The sequence below is a fragment of the Rhinolophus sinicus genome, chromosome 16, assembly GCF_057876585.1.
Source record: "Rhinolophus sinicus isolate RSI-liver-muscle chromosome 16, RSI-T2T, whole genome shotgun sequence".
In the NCBI taxonomy this organism is placed as follows: Eukaryota; Metazoa; Chordata; class Mammalia; order Chiroptera; family Rhinolophidae; genus Rhinolophus; species Rhinolophus sinicus.
Window position 1 is genome coordinate 60,175,925 of NC_142516.1, and position 24,307 is coordinate 60,200,231.

General features: G+C 37.0%; 1 protein-coding gene across 8 annotated transcripts in view; it reads right to left on the reverse strand.

Moving 5' to 3' along the window:
• Nucleotides 1-24,307, reverse strand: part of FREM1 (FRAS1 related extracellular matrix 1) — a 163,349-nt gene that overhangs the window by 70,691 nt on the left and 68,351 nt on the right. For all 8 annotated transcript variants that reach the window (XM_074330369.2, XM_074330368.2, XM_074330367.2 and 5 more), the window contains exons 15-20: nt 20,074-20,282; nt 17,287-17,380; nt 13,653-13,905; nt 9,231-9,425; nt 7,925-8,110; nt 6,652-6,848 (exon numbers count right to left, since the gene is read on the reverse strand). In XM_074330369.2, the coding sequence (XP_074186470.2) occupies nt 6,652-6,848; nt 7,925-8,110; nt 9,231-9,425; nt 13,653-13,905; nt 17,287-17,380; nt 20,074-20,282 (1,134 nt within the window). The remainder of the gene's footprint in view (nt 1-6,651; nt 6,849-7,924; nt 8,111-9,230; nt 9,426-13,652; nt 13,906-17,286; nt 17,381-20,073; nt 20,283-24,307) is intronic.

Here is a 24,307-nt window from a genome sequence, read left to right on the forward strand (position 1 = left end):
GAAAGAGAGAAGGGAACAGAGAGTATATTCAAACAAATAGTCGAAGAGAACGTCCCAAATTTGTGGAAAGAACTAGATCCTCGAATCCAAGAAGGAAATAGAACACCTAGTTACCTCAACCCCAACAGGCCTTCTCCAACGCACATTGTGTTGAAGTGGTCAAAAATCAACAACAAAGAAAGAATCCTCAAAGCAGCCAAGCAAAAGAAGATGGTAACCTACAATGGAAAGTCCTTTAGAATATCATCAGATTTTTCAGCAGAAACTCTACAAACCAGGAAGGAGTGGAATCAAATATTCAAACTATTGAAAGAGAGAAATTATGATCCAAGAATAATATATCCAGCAAAAATATCCTTTTGAAATGGAGGAATAAAGACCTTTCCAGACACACAGAAGCTGAGGGAATTTTCTAATACATGACCTGCACTACAAGAAATACTGAAACAGGCTATCTGACCAGCATCAATAGAGATAATTTGTGGCAACCAAAACATAAAAGTGGGGAGAGTAAAGGTCTGAACCGGAATATGGGAATGGAGAAAGTAGGCATGCTGAAGAAAATGGAATACTCTAAATATGAAACTTTCTTTTACATAAACTTAATGGTAACCACTAAAAAAAAAAAAAAAAAAAAAAAAATCCAGAACTGAAATATATAACATAATAGAAGAAACAGAGGGAAAAAATCATAGAATACCGCTACACAGAAATAATAGACAAAAATAAAAAGGCAAAGAAACAATGGAGACACAGCCTTACCGGAAAACTAAACACAGAGTGACAGGAAATCCTCACATATCAATAATCACCCTAAATGTAAATGGATTGAACTCACCAATAAACAGGCACAGAGTAGCAGATTGGATCAAAAAACTAAACCCAACCATATGCTGTCTCCAAGAGACACATCTCAGCTACAAGGACAAACATAGACTCAAAGTGAAAGGGTGGAAATTGACACTACAAGCAAATGGTATCCAGAGAAAATCAGGTGTAGCCATAATGATATCAGATAAAACAGACTTCAGGGTGAAAAACATAACAAGAGACAAAGATGGACATTTCATAATGAATGGTAAAGGGGACTATACAACAAGAGGACATAACAGTCATCAATATTTATGCCCCCAATCAGGGAGCACGAAAACATACCAAGCAGCTTCTAACAGAACTTAAGGGAGAAATTGACCAAAACACAATTATACTAGGGGGCATAAATACATCATTGACAGCTATGGATAGATCATCCGAACAGAAAATAAAAAAAGAAATAGCAGCCCTAAATGATACATTAGATGAAATGGACATAATTGACATTTATAGAGCACTTCATCCTAAAACATCAGACTATACATTTGTTTCTAGTGCACATGGAACATTCTCAAGGATAGAGCATCTATTGGGACATAAGATGAGCCTCAGCAAATTCAAGATTGAAATCATACCAAGCATATTCTCTGATGACAAGGCTTTCAAATTGGATATCAATTGCAAAAAGAAAGAAGGAAAAACCATAAATATGTGGAAATTAGACAACGTACTTTTAAAGAACGACTGGGTTAAAGAAGAAACAAGAGGAGAGATCAAAAGATACATAGAAACAAATGACAATGAAAATACATCCTACCAAAATTTTGCAGATGCAGCGAAAGCAGTTTTAAGAAGGAAATTTATATTGTTACAGTCCTATCTCAAGAAACAAAAAAATTCCAGATAAATAACCTCACATTACACCTTGAAGAACTAGTAAAAGAAGAACAAATGAAAACCAAGGTCAGCAGAAGAAAGGAAATAATAAAAATCAGAGCAGAACTAAATGAAATAGAGAACAAAAAGACAATAGAAAAAATTAATGTGACAATAGAAAAAAATGTGAATTAATCTTTGAAAAGATTAACAAAATTGACAAACCCTTGGCTAGACTCACTAAGATAAAAAGAGAAAAGACACTAATAAACAAAATCAGAAATGAAAGTGGGGAAGTTATCACGGATGCCACAGAAATACTAAGGATCATCCAATAATACTATGAAGGACTATATGACAACAAATTCAATAACCTAGAAGACATAGACAAGTTCTGAAAAACAGCCTTCCTAGGCTGAATCACGAAGAATTGGAAAATCTAAATAGACAGATCACCAGAAAGGAAAATTGAATCAGTCATCCAAAACCTTCCCCAAAACAAAAGTCTGGGACCAGATGGCTTCACTAGTGAATTCTACCAAACCTTCAAAGAGGATCTAATACCAATCCTGCTCAAACTCTTCCAAAAAATTGAAGAACAGACAGTACTCCCTAACTCATTTTATCAGGCCAACATTACCCTGATACCAAAACCTGGTAAGGATAACACAAAAAAAGAAAACTACAGACCAATATCTCTGATGAATATAGATGCAAAAATCCTTAACAAAATTCTAGCAAATCAAATGCCACAACGCATTAAAAAGATTATTCATAACGACCAAGTGGGGTTCATCCCAGGGGCACAAGGATGGTTCAACATATGCAAATCCATCAATGTGATACATCACATAAACAAAATAAAGGACAAAAATCATATGATTATATTAATTGATGCAGAAAAAGCATTTGACAAGATACAACATCCATTTATGATTAAAACACTTAATAAAATAGGTATAGAAGGAAAATACCTTAACATAATAAAGGCCATAGATGACAAACCCTCAGCTAATCTCATAATTAATGGTGAAAAACTGAAGCCATTTGCTCTACGTTCAGGAACACGAGGGCTGTCCCCATCACCTATGCTTTTCAACATAGAATCGGAAGTCCTCGCCAGAGCAATCAGGCAAGAGAAAGAAATAAAAGACATCCAAGTTTGGAATGAAGAAGTTAAATTATCACTCTTTGCAGATGACATGATGCTATACATAGAAAACCCTAAAGACTCCACCAAAAAGCTATTAGAAACAATAAACGAATACAATAAAGTTGCCGGCTACAAAATCAACATACAACAGTCCACTGCATTCCTATATACTAACAGTGAAATCTCAGAAAAAGAAAAAAAAATTCCTTTTGCAATGGCAACAAAAATAATAAAATACCTAGGAATAAACTTAACCAAGGATGTGAAAGACCTATATGCTGAAAACTATAAGATATTTTTTAAAGAAATTGAAGAAGACACAAAGAAATGGAAAGACATTCCATGCTCATGGATTGGAAGAATCAACATAGTTAAAATGGCCATATTACCCAAAGCAATATACAGATTTAATGCAATCCTCATCAAAATCCCAATGGCATTTTTAAAAGATATAGAACAAAAAATCATCAGATTTGTATGGAACCACGAAAGACCCCAAATAGCCAAAGCAATCCTAAGAAAAAAGAACAATGCTGGAGGTGTCACACTCCCTGACTTTAGCTTGTATTACAGGGCAACAATAATCAAAACAGCATGGTACTGGCAGAAAAAGAGACACACAGACCAATGGAATAGAATTGAGAAACCAGAAATAAACCCACATAAATATGGACAGATAGTTTTTGACAAAGAAGCTAAAAACATACAATGGAGAAAAGACAGCCTCTTTAGTAAATGGTGCTGAGAGAATTGGAAAACCATGTGCAAAAGAATGAAACTGGACTGCTATCTTTCACCATGTACCAAAATTAATTCAAAATGGATCAAAGCCCTAAGCATACAACCTATAACAATAAACTGCCTAGAAGAAGACATAGATACTAAACTTATGGACCTTGGGTTCAAAGAGCATTTTATCAATTTGACTCCAAAGGCAAGGGAAGTAAAAGCTAAAATAAATGAATGGGACTATATCAAACTTAAAAGTTTCTAAACAGCAAAAGAAACCATTGACAAACTAAAGAGGCAACCAACTGAATGGGAAAAGATTTCTGCAAACAATGCCTCCAATAAGGGGCTAATATCCAAAATATACAAGGAACTCATACAACTCAACAACAAAAAAACAAACAACCCAATTGAAAATGGGCAGAGGACCTGAAGAGACATTTCTCCAAAGAGGACATACAAATGGCAAACAGACATATGAAAAAATGCTCAACATCACTAATCATCAGAGAAATGCAAATAAAAACCACAATGAGATATCACCTCACCCCAGTCAGAATGGCTATCGTCAACAAGACAAAAATAATAGCAAGTGTTGGAGAGGCTGTGGAGAAAAAGGAACCCTCAGACACTGTTGGTGGGAATGCAGACTGGTGCAGCCGTTATGGAAGGCTGTGTGGAGGTTCCTCAAAAAATTAAGAATAAAATTACCATATGACCTAGCAATCCCTCTTCTGGGTATCTACCCAAAAAATCCCAAACATTTATCCATAAAGACACATGTGCTCCAATGTTCATTGCAGCTTTATTTACGGTGGCTAAGACATGGAAACAGCCAAAATGTTCTTCGATAGATGAATGGATACAGAAGTTGTGGTATATATACACAATGGAATGCTATTCGGCCGCAAAAAAAAGACGAAATAGTACGATTTGTGACAACATGGATGGATCTTGAGATTGTAATGCTAAGTGAAATAAGTCAGACAGAAAAGTAGAGAACCATATGATTTCACTGATATGTGGTATATAAAACTGAAAATAACAAAAGAACAAGACAAACAAATGAAGGAACAAAAACTCATAGACATGGACAATAGTTCAGTGGTTACCAGAGGGTAAGGGGAGAGCGGGGGGTTCTAGAAGAGGGTAAAGGGGGTCAAATATATGGTGATAGAAGGAGAACTGACTCTGGGTGGTGAACACACAATGTGAGATATAGTTAGTGTATTACAGAATTGTACACCTGAAATCTATGTAACCTTACTAACAATTGTTACCACAATAAACTTTAACTTTTAAAAAAATCACTTACTAAAAAAAAAAAAAAAAAAAGAAAGAAAAATCACTTACTGCTTAAAGCAAGCTGTGCCAATAAACATGGGGGTCACATTTGGTACATTCAATAGTTTCTCTAAGGAATCCTCAGTAAAAAGCATGGTCACTTTCAGAAAAGAGCAAGGAACAATTTCCCAGGGGCCTAATTATTTCAGAAACTCCAACCTTAAACCCTAAATAGACACAAGACAATAGAAGTAGGAGTAGAATAAATTATTTGTAGATTTTTCTTCTGTCTCATAATGACTTAGGTGCTATCCCGAGAAACCCATGTCCCAACTGAAGAGGAAAGGCAGAAGCCGGCTCTTCAATTGCATCCTGAGGTGGCTGTCATATACTGTTAAGATTCAGTAGAAAATTAAAATCAAGTGAAGACTTTTCCATTTAGAATTTGATGATTTTTAGTAAAAAAAAAAAAAATAAGGCAAGGTAATTGTTTCAAAATGGATATTTGCTTTGGTCAATGTCAGAAAATAGACGACAAACATAACAACACTAATCCAAATGGCATCTGTTTATTAAGGGTCTACTACATGTCTCACCATCTTGGTCATGACTACCCCAAAGGACAACATGCTATACAATTTGCAGATGGGGAAACAGAAGCACAGAGAAATAACTTACTCAGGACCCTGCAACTAGTAAACAGCAACACCCAAGTCCCTCTTATTCCAAAGCCCGGACTCATCCAGTCAGTCAGGATTTGCTATACGTATGTCTGGGTTAAACAATATATAAAAACCAGTTGTGTTTAAAACAAATTCTATGCTGATGTTAATTTCCTACATACATAATTAGTTATTTTCTTTTAAGTAGAGAGTAGTAGGTATAATATAATCTTTGGTTTGTAAGTAAAAACATACAGAAAAATCGCTCATACACACAATCATCACTGGCACATGTACAAATTATTTTTGTGGAATTAATTACTGAAAACTTAATTGATGGGGAGTGACTGGGTAGGAGCTTTGAAGAGGAAGAATTCCGTGTTCATTGTGTATGTTTCTCTACATTCTAACTTGTTTAACAACACACACATTATTCTTTATTTAAAGATAACAGGTGTTCTCTAAAGAGTGAGACTATGGGCCATTTTAACTATACTATATCTGAACTTTTAAATAAAACTAATAAATGTGATTATATAAAACCATTTTTTAAAACTGCATAAAAAGGATGTTCAAAACTGTACTTTTAAAATTTCATTTATCTTTATAAAGAGCTACATAAAAAAGATGCATATAATATGTGAGTTAAGAATCCTTGCCGCCATTATAGCACTGGTTAAGAGGGCATGCTGTGAAATCAGACTGCCTGCGTGCAAATCCCTTATGTGCCACTCACTTCCAAGCTCTGTGATCTTGGGCCACTTAGTTAACCTCGTTACGCCTCCTTTTCTCAGTTACTAAATGGCAGTAATAATACCATCACCTTAAAAGCCTATTGTGAGGATTAAATACATGTAAACGGCTTAGAATAGTACCTACCACCTAGTGAGTACTCATCCTACATATATGCAACGATAATCACATTTATGCATTTGCTCTAAGTTAGCAATTATTATCATTACCGTCATCATTATTATTAGATTAATATTTTTCAAGTGATTTGCATTATATGACTTTATATTGCCCTCCCCATTCCTCATCAACAATGTGTTAAGTACACCTGAACCAATGTAAATGGACTAAGCGAAAATAAAAATCAGAAAACGATAAAAGAAAAACTGAAAATTATCTTACAGTAATATTCTGTACTACAAAGTCAGGAGCTTCATCATTTGTGGGGTTGATTATAATGTTAAATGGTATCTCCAAGGAACGTCGCTTCCCATCTGTGACATAGACCGTGAACTGGTCGGCCGTCGGTTCCATCCTCAGATGCCTAGACTGCACATAGTTGATGTGCAAAGCCTTCATGTCTTTCCACTGAAAGGAAGCTAGAGCACACCGAGATAGATCAGGTAGGCAAGAAAGGCATTTTTTCCAAGCTACTACTAGTCCTTAATCCTTAACCCAATAGCCTATTTCTCAGCAAAGCAAATAAGAGGTCATGACAGTTGACCTAAGAATCACCTCTCAGGGCCTGCTACAATGACTGTCAGCCATCATCATAAAGGCAGATATCCATAAATCCTAAGGAAGGATTAAAATTTACACGGAGAACAGAAAAGTGGTAACTGCTAACCAGGATGCAGAGCGACTTCATGACCATTGTTTATGTATTTGGAATGAACGTCAGTGAGACCTTCTCTTGATTTAAAAACATTTCCCTATGAGCCGTTCTTGTCATGCTTCATTAAGAAAGAGAACATCTCTTTTATATGAAGACAAAACAAGAATCCATCGATCACCTGCTACTTGATGTCCATATCAAGCAACGGGTTAAACTGAGTGAAATTGGTGACATGCTGTTTTGGTATTTTGACACCGCCTTAAATCAAAAGAGAAAAATGCTCTATGTTGTGCATTAAGACACAGGAAAAATTATGTAAACTTTAATGCAATTAATCTCTTCCCCCCAGCTTTATTGAGATGCAACTGACTTACAACATTGTGTAAATTTAAGGTGATGATTTGATACACACATATATTGTGAAATGTTTACTACAATAAAGTTGGTTAACACATCACTCACCTCACATAATTCCCATTTTGTTGTCGTTGTTATGGTGAGAACATTAAAGCTCTACTTTCAAAGCAACTTGCAAATATACAATGCAGTACTGTTAACTACAGTCCCCATACTATACCTTAGAGCCCCAGAAATTATTCACTTTCATAATTATTATTTTCATAAGTGAATTTTCCATTTATTTTGAAGTAAACTAGCATGTATCGGGAATTTTACAACAAAAAATTAAAATGAAAAACAGTAATATTCCAAAGCATCAGCTATAATAATTCCTTAAATGTATATGGGGCTCTGAACATTTTTGAAGACATGACCTATGATTTGGCCAATAAGATGCATAAACATAGGCAAGTTTTTGCAGGTCATGAAACTGTGACTTACCTATACTTATACCCATATTGCTTTTTTCAAAACCCTCAGAAGGGAGTATGTTTTCAAGGTAGCCAAACTGGGGTGGAGAAACCAAAACAAACTCCAAGTCATCTGCTGCAGTGTCAGGGTCAGTGGCTGACAAATGGTTAATGGTAAGGGCTGCTGAGAAACCCTCATCTACCACGAACATGGTACCTGCATACAAAGAGTAACACAATTGTGACTTAGTGTGAAATCTCTAATCAAAATAGTGAGGATAATGGGAGTGATTGAAATTCCAATTCAGAGAAGCCTCCCATATGCAAATAGACTTCCACAGGAGGATAATTCTCCTTACAGAGAAACTATTCAGGGGTATGGGTGGAATTTAATTTGAATTATGGAATTATATATTTTTTTCTGGTACAAGCAAGCCAGACAATAATGGAAAGACAGCAGAAATACTAAATAATCCAGTACAGCCCTTTAGTCATTCTCAAGGAACTCTGATTTCCCTTGTGTCTCTATAGAAGTGACAAATGAAAATAAGAATTGCCAAACTGTTTTAATGATAAGCCACTAAATGTAGTTTATGTACTCCGCAAGATCAGTCGTTACCTCTGTTTGTCAGAGTGTTAATTGCCTGCAAGCTATTATGAATTGTTCATAACAGACTTTTTCTTTCTTTTTTTTTTTTTTTTTTTTTTTTTTATGCCATGGTGCTTAATTAGTCTGTAGGGATAATGCTTCCTTTCCAGAACATTGCTTGGGAGATAGTTTGCAAATTTCAATAACATTCATACATATGCTTGTTTTTTTGGGGTTTTTTTTTTCTGAGAGACCGAACATATACATAATGCCTATGAAGAGATGACTTTCTAAAAAGCAAATAAGGTTAAATGTATATAAATGGTCTCTCTGGTATACTCATTCTGTTCTAATAGAAATTATTACGGGTAAAATAATTTACTCTCACTCCAGCAGGCAAATGATATTTTCCCATGTGAAATAAAACCAGAATATTTGAGGATTCCAATGTTGTCATCATCCCAGCACACACACACACACACACACACACACACACACACACACACTCTCTCCTATACAGAATTATCTAAATTTTTGAACAAGTAAATTCTTTTGCCCTGTAATCTTTTATAGATTTGAGGTTTCCACAAATTTGTATTAAGGCAATTATTGGAGACAGTTTTGTAGGGTAGTTTTCTATTTTGGCTATAGGTAAAGTGCATTATTTCACTGAACCACAGGTATGTCACTATATCACTAGGTAAAATAAAACAACTTTAACAGAAAAAACAACAACAACCATTGTCACCTATTGCAATTGAAGGTGGTTGGTTGTCCACTGGATGTACTGTGATGTTGAGATCATACACTGGAAAGGACTCATGAAGAGGAACAGATGGATGAGGTCCATTGTAGCAACAGCCATTCACAAAAGGGCCTGCTTCTCCATCCGAAACCACTAATGTAATGGTATCGTAACAAGGCACCAGGCCAATCTCGCCACCTGGAAGACACAGCTAGAGCTAAAACCTGACTTTGTAAAAATATAGAAAAATAAAAAGATCAAATCTACTCAAACCTCTTCTACAAGCACAGAATGTCAAGAAAAGGAACTTAGATGGCTAAAATGTGAAACGCAATTTTATCACTATGAAAGTAAATAGTCATGAAGATAATGCAAAAATGCTTGCCCATCTGTTGCCTTTGGTGAAATCCCTGCCAGACATCTATCACCATACGGAGGGGCAAACAAAACAGGGCTAACAAGGGTCTGACAGTTCACAGACGAACAAAGGACAGACCCGAAACTAGACCAATGTTGGTTTCATTCTTCCTTCATAATTGTTTAGTGTTGGGACCAACCTTAGGGAGAGCAGAAGGTACCCTTGCCCCTTTGGTAATTGTATGCCCATTTGCATTAACCACCTTAAATTAAAAACCATCAACCACATAGCAGTTCTGAGAAACAGAAGGAGCTGAACAAGTGAAATACAAAGATTATCCCCATTGTTGTCATTTGTTTCAATATTTTCCTCATCATATAATAACCAAGTTGCTAACAAAATAACAGCAGCACCTGGAAAAGAAGTGGTGTTTATTTTCATTTTCTTTTTACTCTTTAGGGCTTACACCTATGGGTTTCAAAATGGCCCCAACTCAGGCAATGAGAGGAACAAGGAAGATTACATAGTTTATCAGCGAACAGGACAATCACCCTTGGGTTACTAACAGCGCAAAAGTAGAAGCGCTCACTCTCCAGGGAAAAGAAAAGTTCTACGGATGTGTTTTTGGTAATTCTCATGCATCACTCTGAAAGTGCCAAGATGGAAGCAATTATGTTTGAAGTTTCAATGAGACTAGGGCACAAAAGATCAGGGACAGCATCTCTTTTTCACAAGACACACTTGTTACAGCTACAGAGTATCGTGCCTGGCATTATTCTCCCTGTTTAAACAAAGACAAAGAAAATTCAGAGACAATATTATTGAGCAATCAAATGATGAAAGGATAAGAAACCTAGGTTTTTAAGGAAAAGTAGAATTGAAGTTGAGAGAATTAGCATTAAACAATCAGCCTTCAACCTTAGGAAAAGTGAAAAATAAGAAGCCTCTCCTCTATTTAAATACACAACAAACAAAATGGCTTAAGGCATATTTATTCATTATCCATTAAATAAATAGATATTAAATATTTAATGCCTACTATGTGGCACCTAGTGTTCTGGGTGTTCTAGCAGTGAAAAAGGCAGACATTTTGAAAATGTCAAAAGACATTTCAAAAGAATGTCAAATGTCAAAAGATCTGCTATGTGTCAGGCGCTGACACAATCTAATTGTAGAGAAAGAAATGCAGTTTCGTTAGAACATCACAGATGTGTGGATGTATTAAGTGGAACCACATGAAAATGCCACTATTGGGCCAATGTTTACCTATTAAATGGAAAATTCATATATCTCAGTGTGATTCTGTATGGGGTGCCGAGAGTGAAGGAGATGAGAGTATTGGCTGACACTGGCGTCGGGGCAGGGCACACATGCCAGAGAAAGTCAGAGAAGTCTTTCCAGATGGCAGTGTTGGCTTTGTACTGAGCATTAGATAAGGTAGAGAATTGGGAGATGGGAGAGAGGACCTGTAGGGAGAGGGAATCGGGAAGAGAAAGGGAAAAATCATTCCAAGAAGAGAAGGCAGCTTTAAAAAAAAAAAGCAAACATTGTATGTTCAGTAACTTTAATTTTAATATAATGGAAGCATAGGATACTTTTACAGAAGGAGTTGGAAAAGAAGCCTGAGCATTAAGCCACAAAAAAAGGCTACAACACAGATGGAAGAATTCATTACTTCGAAATGGAATATAGTCTAAGGACATGATTTATACTTAAAACTCTTAATTATAGTGTTATTTAAAAGAAAATTTTTGGATGACTTCATGTGTAATGTTGCAAGAATAGCAAATTAATTATGTACTTTTATAGCATAAAACAGAATATTCACTTATTAAAACTTATGCTTACAACTTTATAACATTCACTAATTATTTTAATAAACAATTTCAGGTGATAATCTAAATGCAAAGAGTAATCTATAAAACTGTACATACAACATGATTGCAACAATGTTAAAAAATATGTTTAGAAAAAAGAAAGTAAAATACTGTAATACTAAAATGTTAACAATGATTATCTCTGAGAGGTAAAGTGAGTTTTCAAAATTTCATTACACTTTTGCATACTTTCCAAGTTTTCTGCAATGAGAATGTATTATTTTCATAATCGTAGAAATCAAATAAAATAATGGTGACAAAACTACTCTTAGGTGGCCTTTATAATCAATATATGAAGGCAAGAGCAGGTCACTGAAACTTTTGATCTTACAATACTGTGGTTCTTTATACTCATCCTAGCACAGTGCTAAATTACTACCAATTGAGTAATTGCATGAATGTTACAAGAAAACATAACCTTCAAAAAAGAAAACATCTTTTAAATACGATATTTCTGCTAACTTAGTAACATAGCAAAAAAACAAAATCTATTTGAAATGATTTGTTCCAATGTCTTACTAGGTCTTATGAAAAAAAATTAGCTAACATTCCCTTATGTGGCCATCATACTAGAAAAGATTTATAATTATGTACCCTTGTTGTTTAGTACCTGGAATAAGGCACTGGAAAAGAAGACAGATTCATTTCACCCCTAATTTATAAATGGTACATGAGCCTGCCAAAGATGTTAAAATTATGTGACAAACAACAATCCTTGTTTTTTTGGATCCCCTTTCTGCCAGTCTACTTAAGCTCTATTGGGGAAATCAAAGAGAAATACCTAGTTGTGCAATCTTGAGAGACACTAAGAGACATCAAGCGCCAGGACTATTTTCCCCAGGACAAGGAAATACCCAATGAAACCTTTCCTAAGGCTAAACACAGATAAAGAGATAAGGAAATACCATAAAGAAAAAAGATGTCTGGAGGAGTGATCAAAATGTGCCATACTAACTAATCGGCATGAGACAACTGGTCTCCTAATAACAAATCAGTGTTACTTAAATAATAACAAATAATATTACTTAAAATGTTTTCAAAATGCTATTTCGAAATGTTCGCCCATTTCCAAATTAATTCTTAGCTATCTCAATGCCCTCTCCTTGAGTTCCCTTCCCCCATCACTGCTTGTATTCGCTGTGTATATCTTTTCAAAGAAGAAAATAATTTGAATTCTGACAACTCTTATTTCCTCTACCACTCACCTGGCCAATATACCCATCATACTTCCCCCATGGAATTTACAGGCTAGAGGGGCACATGCTGAGTAAACATGAACTTGTAATAGAGGGCAATAAAACTTAGTGAGAGGAAGTATATGGTGTCACTACTAAGGAAGTGTCACCAACCCAGGATTCAGAAGGTGTGTAAGGGGTGATAATGCACAGATGCGTCACAATGTTATCTTTGCATGTGAACGGGTTTGTCTACCCATTTACATGAAAAATCCTCCACAGCACGGTCTGGATTATGCTCCTTTGCAGCCCACAGTGTCTAGGACTGCCTTGCACATATCAAATGTTGAATAAGTATTTTATTTATTTGAACATTTCCCATGAGAAACAGACGCCACCTGAGAAACAATATAATGCTGTGCCAGAAATGTAAGCACGATGCTAACAAACAAGCATTTACTGATTCTCTAATCTGTGTCCACCACTGTGGTGTGCTGTGGACAAGTTACAAAAACATAAGACATCACCACTGCTTTTCAGGAACTTAAAAGGCAGGCCAGTTACTTCTTAGGAGCTAGATGGTGATGAGTAAAGTTTTAAAATTAATGATATAATCATCTTAGGGAGCTTACTTCAGATATTCCTGTTATGGTGTGATGCTTTATGGATCCAGAAGCTGTAATGGTCAAATAAAGTTATTATCAAGTTGACCAAAATGAGGAGGAGGACATTCCCAGAGTGAACTGAAGGTCTGTGTAGAGCATCATGAAAATAGCAACAATAACACTTGCTCTTCTTCCACTGTTTGAAATTCGTTATATTACTGAAATCAGAACTACTTCTAAGTATGGTGATTTACTTGAACAATGGGATACAGGCTGCTGCTGCTGCTTTTGTAATGGAAGCAAGCATTAAGACTGTTCGATTATTGGAGTCCACAGTAAGGAGTGGGGTTAAGGCTCTGTCATGTCGCTTGCCTCCCCACACTCAAACTGGTCACAATGCTGTCACGTACCTGTGTGTTTGTACGTCACAGCCCCTGAGATAACATCTCCCTGAGAGAACTGTTCCACTGTGACTCCAGCTCTTCTCACGACCCCGTGCTGAGGTTCTCGAGCAATCACAAACATCAGTTTCAAATCATCACTGTCCACATCAGTAGCAAAAATGTATTCAGAGGTGATGACCACCTCATCTCCCTCTGAGCAATGCAGCACGGGGATGAGATCAGTCTTTAGGATGGGGGGCTCATCATTTATGGGGAATACCTAAGAAGGAAAAAAAAAAAATCATGTTTTCAAGAAAAAGAAAGCAATGACAAATTGCCCAACTGGTAATCCACAGCTCATAATTGGAATGACAGGCATTTTCAATCTTCCAGACACAAGAAACAATAGCCATGGAATTTGGCCAAATAGTCTGTATCTTTTAACTTTCCCCATATGAACCATCTTGCAAGAAATGACCCACATGAGAGACATTTTAGGTAGGAATGGGAGAGTACAGTTATGATTCGGGACTCAAATCTCTCGTTTGTTTCTAGACAGACAAAATATAAATGTAATATAAAGCATTCTTCACGAAAGCCCCTATCTCCCTTCATTAAATTCACACGTATTCAAGAGGAAATCTGGTCCTTGTGGTCTGATGCATTTACATTTACCACATCAAAAGTTATTTATATTTCAAATTACTTGGTGATTACAAAGCTTCCCTCTACACTCAACTTCCTGCCACCCAGGAAGTTTCTCTGGACTTACAATAAGCAGCAGCTGCATTTCCACATTTTGAGTTAAATCTGAAACTCCATAACCATTAAATCAATGCCAGATTTCAACTTGACAAAACATTTTTCTCTCACTATCATGAAAACAAAGCTCCAAGGAGAAGGGAAAGAAAAGCAACATGGGATCACACTGGCTCTCTGAATTTAAACACATGATGGAGAAATTTGAAAAAGCGTATCTTCTAAATGGGAATGAAGGACATTGCTCCCCTCAGTTCACAACCATATGTGAAGTTGGTGTCCCGCAAGTTCACTTATCAACTCCGGCCTGTGAATACTCTCAACCCTACGTTTCCATCCCCATTCTTCAACCAGTGGCATCTTTTCGAAATGCAGCTTCCTTAAAGACATTGCCCTGTGGGAACCTTCAATGGCTTTCCAGCACTTCTCCTAGAAGGTCTTCGGCCTCATCTCATGCCAGGGGGTGCCTTTGCCACCCCACAATATTTTCACCCCAAAACACTACGTCCCTCACATCTCAGGTCCATTTTTGCACCCTCTCTCTGCCCTTACCTGGTTTGCTCTGCCCCCAGATCTTTGCTTGGCTACCTCCTCCTAGGGGTTCCTCAGGGAAAATTTTCTTGACAACTCAGACTCATTTAGGGACTTGTACTGTTTACTCTCTTTTAGCACCCCATTTATTTGTAGAACACATCTGTATTTTAACTAATTATTTCAGTGATAATTTGTTTAATGCCTTCATCTCTTGCCTATAAGCTTTAAAAGAATAGGGACTTTATTTGTCGTGTTCATCATCATGTACCAAGCATCTAGCATAGGACCTGGCACATAGAAGACACTTATTAAATATTTATGGAACAAGTGAATGTAACTGCATCGGTATGTATGCCCTGGTTATCCTGCTATTTAAAGTTGTTTAAACTCTACAACAAGTATAAATGAAATTATGTTGACACTTTAATGGAGAAAGGGATGGGGTTATAGAAACCCACTTATTTAATCAAAGGTGAAAATAAAAGTACCCTGTTTCCCTGAAAAATAAGACCTAGCCAGACCATCAGCTCTAATGCGTCTTTTAGAGCAAAAATTAATATAAGACCCGGTCTTATTTTAATATAAGACCAGGTATAATATAATACAATATAATGTAATGTAATGTAATATAATATTAATATAATATAATACCAGGTCTGATATAATATAATATAACATAATACTAGTTTTTATATTAATTTTTGCTCCAAAAGATGCATTAGAGCTGATGGTCCGGCTAGGTCTTATTTCTGGGGAAACACAGTACACAGAATTCTATTTTTTATTGGCTTATTAGGAAACAATATCTTTGCTCAACTCCTCCGAGTAGATTCCTGAAAGACCCTCTTTATTATTGTTCTTGACTCTATCGGATGAATCTGACAAATATATGCATGATGACCATCTTGCAGCAGTTCATAAAATAGCCTTAGGTTTCCCATGGATGACCAAGTCTAGAGGCAACAGAATTAAAAACATTTCCCCTGAATAAAAAGCAATCACAAATAATTGTCCAAAACTTGCTTGTACCTCTGATTGGCTATCCAAGGTCATGCCCTTTTGTCTAAAAAGTAACAATAAACACAGTGTTTTCCTCAAATGCACTGCTTATTGTCATTCATAAGAAAGTGGTCATTGATAAAAGATAGGGTTGGCTTTTCTCCCCTGAAATTCGCTTTTCAGGGCAAAAAACGAAAAAGCAAAAAAGAGTGACTCAGAAAAGCTTTTTCTCTATATAACAGTCTGCCAATAGATGAATTTTTTCCTTTTTGCAGCTGAAATAACATACTGCTTGCCCTTCATCTAGCCCTCCAGGCCATCATGAGGATTACGAGGGAAAATGCAAGGAAAGGGCTTTGCCTTGTGATGGTCATGGATGAGTACTCAGGGGACTTTAGCAAGCATAATTATAATCACCTGGTAATTTACACCTGTGGCAGTGGTGAGGCGGAAGGAACCGTGGCCGAAGTTGCCGAGAGGGGGGGTGCCCGCCCAGGGCTACCCCAAGTTAATGACTTTGACAGAGTCATTGAATCTTCTTGGACTTATAAAATGGGGATAATTCCTTCCCTGTCTACTTCTTAAAACACTAGCTGGATGTGATCATTCTTAATTAATTATTAACTGTAAAATCTCTTACAAACACATTATTATTATCACGAATACTAATTTCTCGTCACAAAGACCTAGTGACAAAATTCAGACAGAAACAGAATTTGGTACAGTAAGCATAATTAGTGGCTCTTTCAAGAGCATGATAAGTCTTTCTGTAGACCTTTGTCACTAAATATAAATACCTGCAAATCTTATGAGTTATGCTTCTGGACTTGGGTTGTCACTCAACAGAGAAACTTGGGGGTTCCCATCTGGCCTTTGGGCATGTACTCAAATGTTATTGCCAATTTTTCTTCATTTGTCCAAAGGGGGAAAAGAATCATCTCAAACAGACCTAGGCCAGAGGTATATAGTACAGGATTCACAAAGGGGCACCGCACACATACCGTCATCTCTCCTTCGTACAACAGGGAGAACCCCAATATGCTAGCCTAATCTGCCCAGCTGCTAAATAAATATTTCTGAGTGTTACCGCTCAAAAATATTAGAAATAATTTATATGTGAAACCAACTGATTTATTAATTAAGTATCTGGGTTTGAGGTCAGAGTAGTTCTATCTTTAAATGGATTAGAGCGAGAAAATGGGATGCCCATTTCACCAATACAACTTTGCTTTCTGAGACGTTCAAAGACGTAAGCAGGCATGGTCTTGCTTTGGAGCCGGTGTGTTTCACATTCTATCAGGGACTCTGAGAGGCTTCCAAATCAGATGATGTACTTCTATCTGAACCAGAGAGGAAACTGTCTACTCACCTCAATGTGTAGAACAAATTCTACTGAATTCGTGCCATCTGTGACCTCAAAGAGTATGTCATCCTGAAAAATCTCAGATCCATCATGTTGATACCTGTGGGGATGACATTTGTCACTACCCTCTCAAGGCCACTATGAGAATACACTAAGGTGCCTGACACGGGAGCTCTTCCATGGCTTTGGCCGTATGTTTAGTAAATAAATAACAAAAAACACAGTATAACATGAAGTCATATATTGAACTATTCAAGTATCCCTAAATGTAAAATTGCTCTGCCCAAGAAAAAATGTTATATGCATTCATAATTTGACCCCGAATCAAAAAGCAGCCTTTCAGCTTGGAACTGTGACAGTAGATACCAGTTGATGCAGCTCTGTCTGCTTACAGAAAACACTGGCTGGGAACAGGCGGACACTGACACCGAACAGTAAACAGGTAATAGTGGGGGCATATGTGGATTTTGATGATTCTCCCTCCTCCCCCACCTTTAAGGCTAATCTTTCTGCCTGTGCTCTGTCTCTCTTCAGCTCTTCTCCAAAACTTTGATTTATGAATTATGTATTGCCTCTCTCCTGCTATTTTCACTTTTCCATTTACTAGCTCTCTTCCTCTCAACCTATAAAAATTCCAGATTTAAAAATATTTTTCCTTGGTCTAGGCTTGGCCCACCTTCCTTTAATTCCCAGTCAAGTTTCTTAAAGGAACTGTCTAACCCGAGACTTCCCATTTCTTCACCAGCCCACTGCAGTGATACATAGTAAGTCCTAAATAGCTGTTGAATTAAGCCAAACTTTTAGCTTATTAATAATCTGTTCAAGATACTCAGGAATGGAAAAAAGTCTTAGGAAATGAAATTAGAAGTTGCATTAGAAGCCAGTCACAAAGCACTACATGTATGATTCCATTAATATGAAAGGCCCAGAATGGGCAAATCTACAGAGACAGAAAATGGATTAGTGGTTACCTGGGGCTGGGAAGGGAAGATGAATGGGGGGGAGGTGGCAGAAAAAGGATACAGCATTTCTTTTTGGGGTAATGAAAATATTCCAAAATTGATTATGGTGAGTTACCCAATTTTACGATTATAGTAAAAACCAATAGATTTTGTATTTCAAGTGAGTGAATTGTGTATGTATGGCATGTAAATTATATCTCAATAAAGTTGTTTAAAAAGACAAAACAAAAAAATAATTTGCATTAAAATAGTATAGTATACTGAACATATATAATGTTTACATATGAAAAATTCGAGGGCTAAAAGGTATTTTACTCAGGACTAGTCTCACCCATATTCTGGCCAGGGACTCAGGTTTGGGATTCTATTCCAACAGTGAAGAAGGTCCACCACCCACCCCCAGTTTCCTTCCCATAAGCTGCCTCCTATACTTTATTTTGTCGTGCTCCCTAATATTTTCATCAAAAATAGATTGATATGAGATAACATGTTAATCCTATCTTACCATGCTAAAAACCCTAAAAGGGCCAAGTGGGTCTAGGAATACATATCCAAAAGCATGGCTGGAGAGTCACACATAACTTCTTTCCAAATCAGACTCCTCCATACACTAGCTGAGTGACATCAACCTCTTTGTGCCTTAGTTTCTTCAACTGTCTTCTGAGAATAGAACCATCTACCTTATCAGGCTTGATTGATGTGAAAATTAAATTTAAAAAAAACATAATTAGAAATTTCTAGAAGAATGCTTGAACTACATGTGCTGGCAAATATTAGTGCTTTAATTTTTCTATCCATCATTCACTCCCTAGTAAGAATTACTTAAACAGGGCTCCTTAACCATGTTGCTAAGAGCTAAGATCTTGGGGCGGGGTTGGAGGGGGAAGAAATTTTCATGAGGATAAGGGCGAGTAATGAAAAGAGGTCAAGATATTGGTGACTGTAAAAAATATATATGTATATATAACTAAACTGTCAGATGAAATTGATCTTTCTCTGCGCAAATCCTAGTTCCTAGATAACTTCCAAGTGTGGAACTAAGCATTCAATATCTAATACCTTCTATTATACTTTACCAAAAAGGCCAAAATTACTATTTATAATTGGAATTTGTAAGTAAGAAATTAACCTGTATGTCAGGCTACCTGACTATTGCTTTTGAGTATCTTGCATTGTTTTACAGAGAAGGTTTTGTACTAGATTTTGTAGAAAAGTTTCTTACAGAACCATGAAAGACCACAAGGTAAGGGGAACTACCGTGTGGCCATGGGGCAGGGATTGTTCTATCCCTGACTGTCACTGAGCCAAGTACCACTTCATGCCCTATCTACCCAGCCTACCCTACTCGTTTGCCTCCAAATCCCCTTCCCTGTAAACTGGAATAAAAATTTACACTAATGACATTGATCAATAGAATTCTATCCCTGAGTTTCCAGGGTTATGAAAATGGCTCTTAAAGCCAAGATCAATTATGTAGATTGGTTTTATAGAGGATTTCAGTCCATATTCATCTACTTTGACTGTTACCTCTTGCGATATGTGCAGTTTCAGCAAATTTAATATTCATGGTAATGAATTCTTGTTGTTTAACTATCCATAAAGTCATTCCCACTAGTACAGCAAGCCGGAGGGAAAGAAAATGTCTGGAGGAAAATTAAAAGTTCGTCATTTCTAATTTTCAACTGACCCTTGAGAGTATTAAGTGGTATGTTTGATAATTCTCAATGAATTGGATAAACTTCTTTCTCTTTCTCTGCCTCACAATTGATCCAGATGGGAGCCAAAGCATGTAAAGACAAAAAAAACCCCAAAAAACAGGAAATGTTCTAACCTGACTTTTAAGGCATGGAGGGCTCCCCAAGAAAATGTGACCCCTGCATTTAGAGGAAGCCCATTCAGCTCCACCCTTCCATGCTGAGGCAGTCTCTGCAGGGAGAGGTTGATATTGTCCAATTTGGTGTCCTCATCAGAAACCCAAATGTGCTCTGTGCTGATGATGCAGTGACCTCCCTCAGTCACTCTCAGAGACTTGGTAACAACCTAGAAAGAACGAAAGAAACATTTAGTTTGTTGTTGTTGTTGTTGTTGTTGTTTTTATTAAATTTACTGGAGTGACATTGGTTAGTAAAATTATATTGGTTTCAAGTGTACGATTCTATAACACATCATCTCTATATTGCATTGTGTGTTCACCACCCAGAGTCAATTCTTCTGTCACCATATATTTGACCCTTTTTATACTCTTCCTCTACCTCTCCTCCCCCCTTACTCTCTGGTAACCACTTAACTGTTGTTTGCATCTATGAGTTTTTGTTTGTTTGTTAGTTGCTTTCAGTTTTATATCCCCCATATGAGTGAAATCTTATGGTTCTCGACTTTTCTCTCTGACATTTGCTTAGCATGATAACTTCAACTTCCCTCCATGTTGTCGTAAATGGCACTAGTTTATCTTTTCTTATGGCTCCCTCGTGGTCTAGTGGTTAGGATTTGGTACCCTCCCTTATTTTCCTTTTAATGTCTATGAGATCGTAGTTATGCCTTTCCCTTCATTCCTGATAGTAGTTTGTGTCCTTTCTCTTTTTTCCTTGGTTAGACTTGCCTGATGTTTATCAGTTTTATTAATCGTTTAAAAAAAAAAAAAACAGCTTTGGGTTTCATTGATTTTCTTTATTGTTTTTGTTTTCAATTCCATTGAATTGTGCTGTAACATTTATTATATCTCCCCGTGTGCTTGTTTTGTTTAATTATCACTTCTTTAATTTTCTAAGGTGCTAATATTGTTTTGATTTCAATTGCATACATTTACTTGTGTGTATACACACAGATACACAAATATATATAGTATGATTTTAATTGTTCCCCTAAATATGCATTTAATGCTATAAATTTCTCTTTAAATACTGGGAGTGCAATATGTACAGTTTACTCTTTGAGTAATGACTTTATTTTCTTCATATATACATCAGAGGGAAACATTTAAAGTCTTGTTCCATGAGGTATCTCTGAAGAAATCAATAGAAAAGTTCCAGTACCATCTTCACATATTAATTAATTTTTCAAGAATGTGGTATAGGGGACAAGTTCATACGTGGAACATCTTGGCTGAAAAGTATTGTTTACTAAATATTTCCTATTTTAAACATGGATGTATACAAAGAAGCAAGGCAGATCTATAAACCTGAAGTATCTACATTTATCTCCGACCTTGTATAGTAAAAGCAACAATCAAATTGATTATTATCTGTGGTGCTAAACTGAGAAAATGGCGTTCATCATCATGACCACACCCACCAATGCTCAACACACACGAGTATATACACTAATCTACCAAATGAGCAAAACCTGTATCAAGTTCCCCTGGAGAAAAGAATTCATCTCTTTTTTCAACCTAAAATTTCTTAAAGACTTGGGAAATTGATTGGAGCTTTCCAACGTCAGTTGTAGCGAGTATTTTAGAGATGGAAGTGGCACAGGGAAATTGAAGATTGGAAATTGAAGATTCCATAGGAAACTGATTTATTCAAACATTAGACTTAAATAGTAAACCCTAAAGACATTTTCTGTAATAGAAAAACCCACTGCTCAACTGACTGATAATTCATTTGTAAGTAAGAAGAAAGTTAGAAGGGCTTAGGATATTTTATCAACACATTGACTGGGGGCCAAGAAGTGTTCCATGGCCAAATAAGTCTAGAAAGCTGTCACACACAATTTCTTTACCTTGGAGATTTATAAGGCACATAAACATATTCAATACTCTGAGATCCTACAACAGAAATATATGTTAACTTTGTTTAACCCAGCATTTCCCCAAGTTTGTATTACTACACAAAGCAAGCAGATACAGTTGGGGGACCCAGTTGTATGCTCTGAGGGCCCCTCACAGATGATCTGGATGCCCTGCCAATGTGAGGACACAGCATTCTCCAAGGAAGAAATACTCTCCTCAGAGCAGCTGCTGGTCCTGGAAAGGAGAATGTTCCCTGAGGAAAGAGTTGGTAATTCGGAAGGAACAAGGAATGGGCAAGGAAAGGGAAGTGAGCAAAGACAAGCTGAAGCCTCCACTCAGAGCCCTGCCCTATCCTGCCCACCAGGGCACAGCAGCCAGGAGCATCCAGATGGATCATAGAAATTATCAGACCAACCACCCTGAGACAGCTGCCCTCTACTCTTTAATGAACTACATCCACCAGCAAAGGAAAACATAAAAGCAAGAACCTTGTCTCCTTACAAGCCCCCTCACCCCTATCCTTTCCCAATTGTCTTACTCTCATCTTGCCAAACCTACGTTTTCACTGTTGGTAGGAGACAGAAACAAAGGGAGCTCTTATTGAGAGAGAAGAAATATCTTTGAAACAAGGTCCATGTCTGCAGCCTCATGTTTTCCTGGTTTACATTAATTAATATCCCAAGATGCTAATGTTCCAAGGAATATACTTGGCTATATTAGGCAATTTAGTTCACAAACTTAATTGTCCAACCTTTCGTGTGTGTGTGTGTGTGTGTGTGTGTGTGTGTGTGTGTACAGAGAGAGAAAGAAAGAGAGAGAGAGAGAGAGAGAGAGAGAGAGAGAGAGAGAGAGAGAGAGAGACTTTAAAAAAAAAAAAATGCAATAAGGCTAATTTGGCCCTAGTAGTAAATTATTAACTTCTCAGTCCCTGCCCAAACCCAGTGCTTAGGTTTCTGAGACTGCAGGTTACCGTGGTGTCAAGTCCCCTAGTGGTTGTCACTCAGCCCAACCACCTGTGGGTATTTGACATCAGGGCACTACTCCTGTGGCTGGTTTTACTGACACTATTCATTTAATTTTATTTCCACTATTCTCAGTTCTCTAAGGTACTATTTCATTTGTCCCATACACTGTAGAAAAAAGAAGCCACTGTGCCTCTTTAGCTCCAAGTCCTCATAACTATTCCATCTACCTGGAAAGAAAGGAGGTAACTGTTTACTTCATCCTTTTTGGTTTTCTCAACAGATCACCTTTCTCTAGCAAGAGACTTGGCCGGCTTTGAATAAAAGATGATTTCTCCACGATTATTCTAGAAAAGCTTGAGCTTCTTTTTTAGATGCTGGGCTATTTCAGGCCTCTATCTCATACATAGAAAAGGACGGTCTGAGAAAAATCTACTCAAATGAACAATTTTTCTAAAATATTTTCTCTACAGAGAATGTGATCTGGTGCCTGACAGGGAAAGAGTCAAAGAATATAGTTTATTTTATGTGAATTCTTTGGTGCATCTTCTACCAAAAATTGCAAGGTCAGAGGCCTAAGGTCGCAGGCCCGTGACGTAAATGACTGTGATGAGTTGGGTGGGGACTTTGGTAACTGGGGAGCATGCCCTGTACTACTGTGGCCATGGGGTATGTAGGCTCAGTGTTGCCAGAGCTTCCAAATTTTCAATAGAAGCTAGAAATCTAGACTTGATATGGAACCTCCTAATGTTTAAAGTGTTGGCAACTCGTTATTTAAAAATGTTGTTTTTGCTACTGTTTCTTTTTTTAATCCAACCCAGTTCTGTACATAAGATAAGCCTCATGGTCCCTCAAAGTAAGACGTCGGCCTTGGTCAGGTGTAGAGATGGTGAGCAGTGAGCAAGCAAGGGGACATCAGTGCTTCCGTGGCTAGCTACCTGGGAAGGTGACATTAGGGATGAGATATGTATAGGTTCTAGTCCACTAAGGTTCCTAGTGGATGGGCAATCCTACTTTGTCTTTTCGCTTTGTAGGGGGAAAATGAGCTCAGGAATAGACACACTAATTAAGTCTAGCATTCTGGGGGAGAGGAGGCAGGGTATAGAACAAACTTTCAGTATAAACCCCAACCTTCTCAGATAAGATACACAAGATGGCATGGCCTTCATACTTAAGTTTTAATGAAAGACCCCAGTACTTTAAAGTTTACATAAACATTGGGGAGAAGGATGGGATAGAATGGAAGGTCCCATCGTAATTCATTTTGGAAAATTAAAAGCGTCTCTAGATTACACAGTGGCATAAGTGGCCTGTGGTGAGAGTAAATAAAACCTTCTGGTTGTAAAGAGACCCATAATTTAATCCCCTTCCCC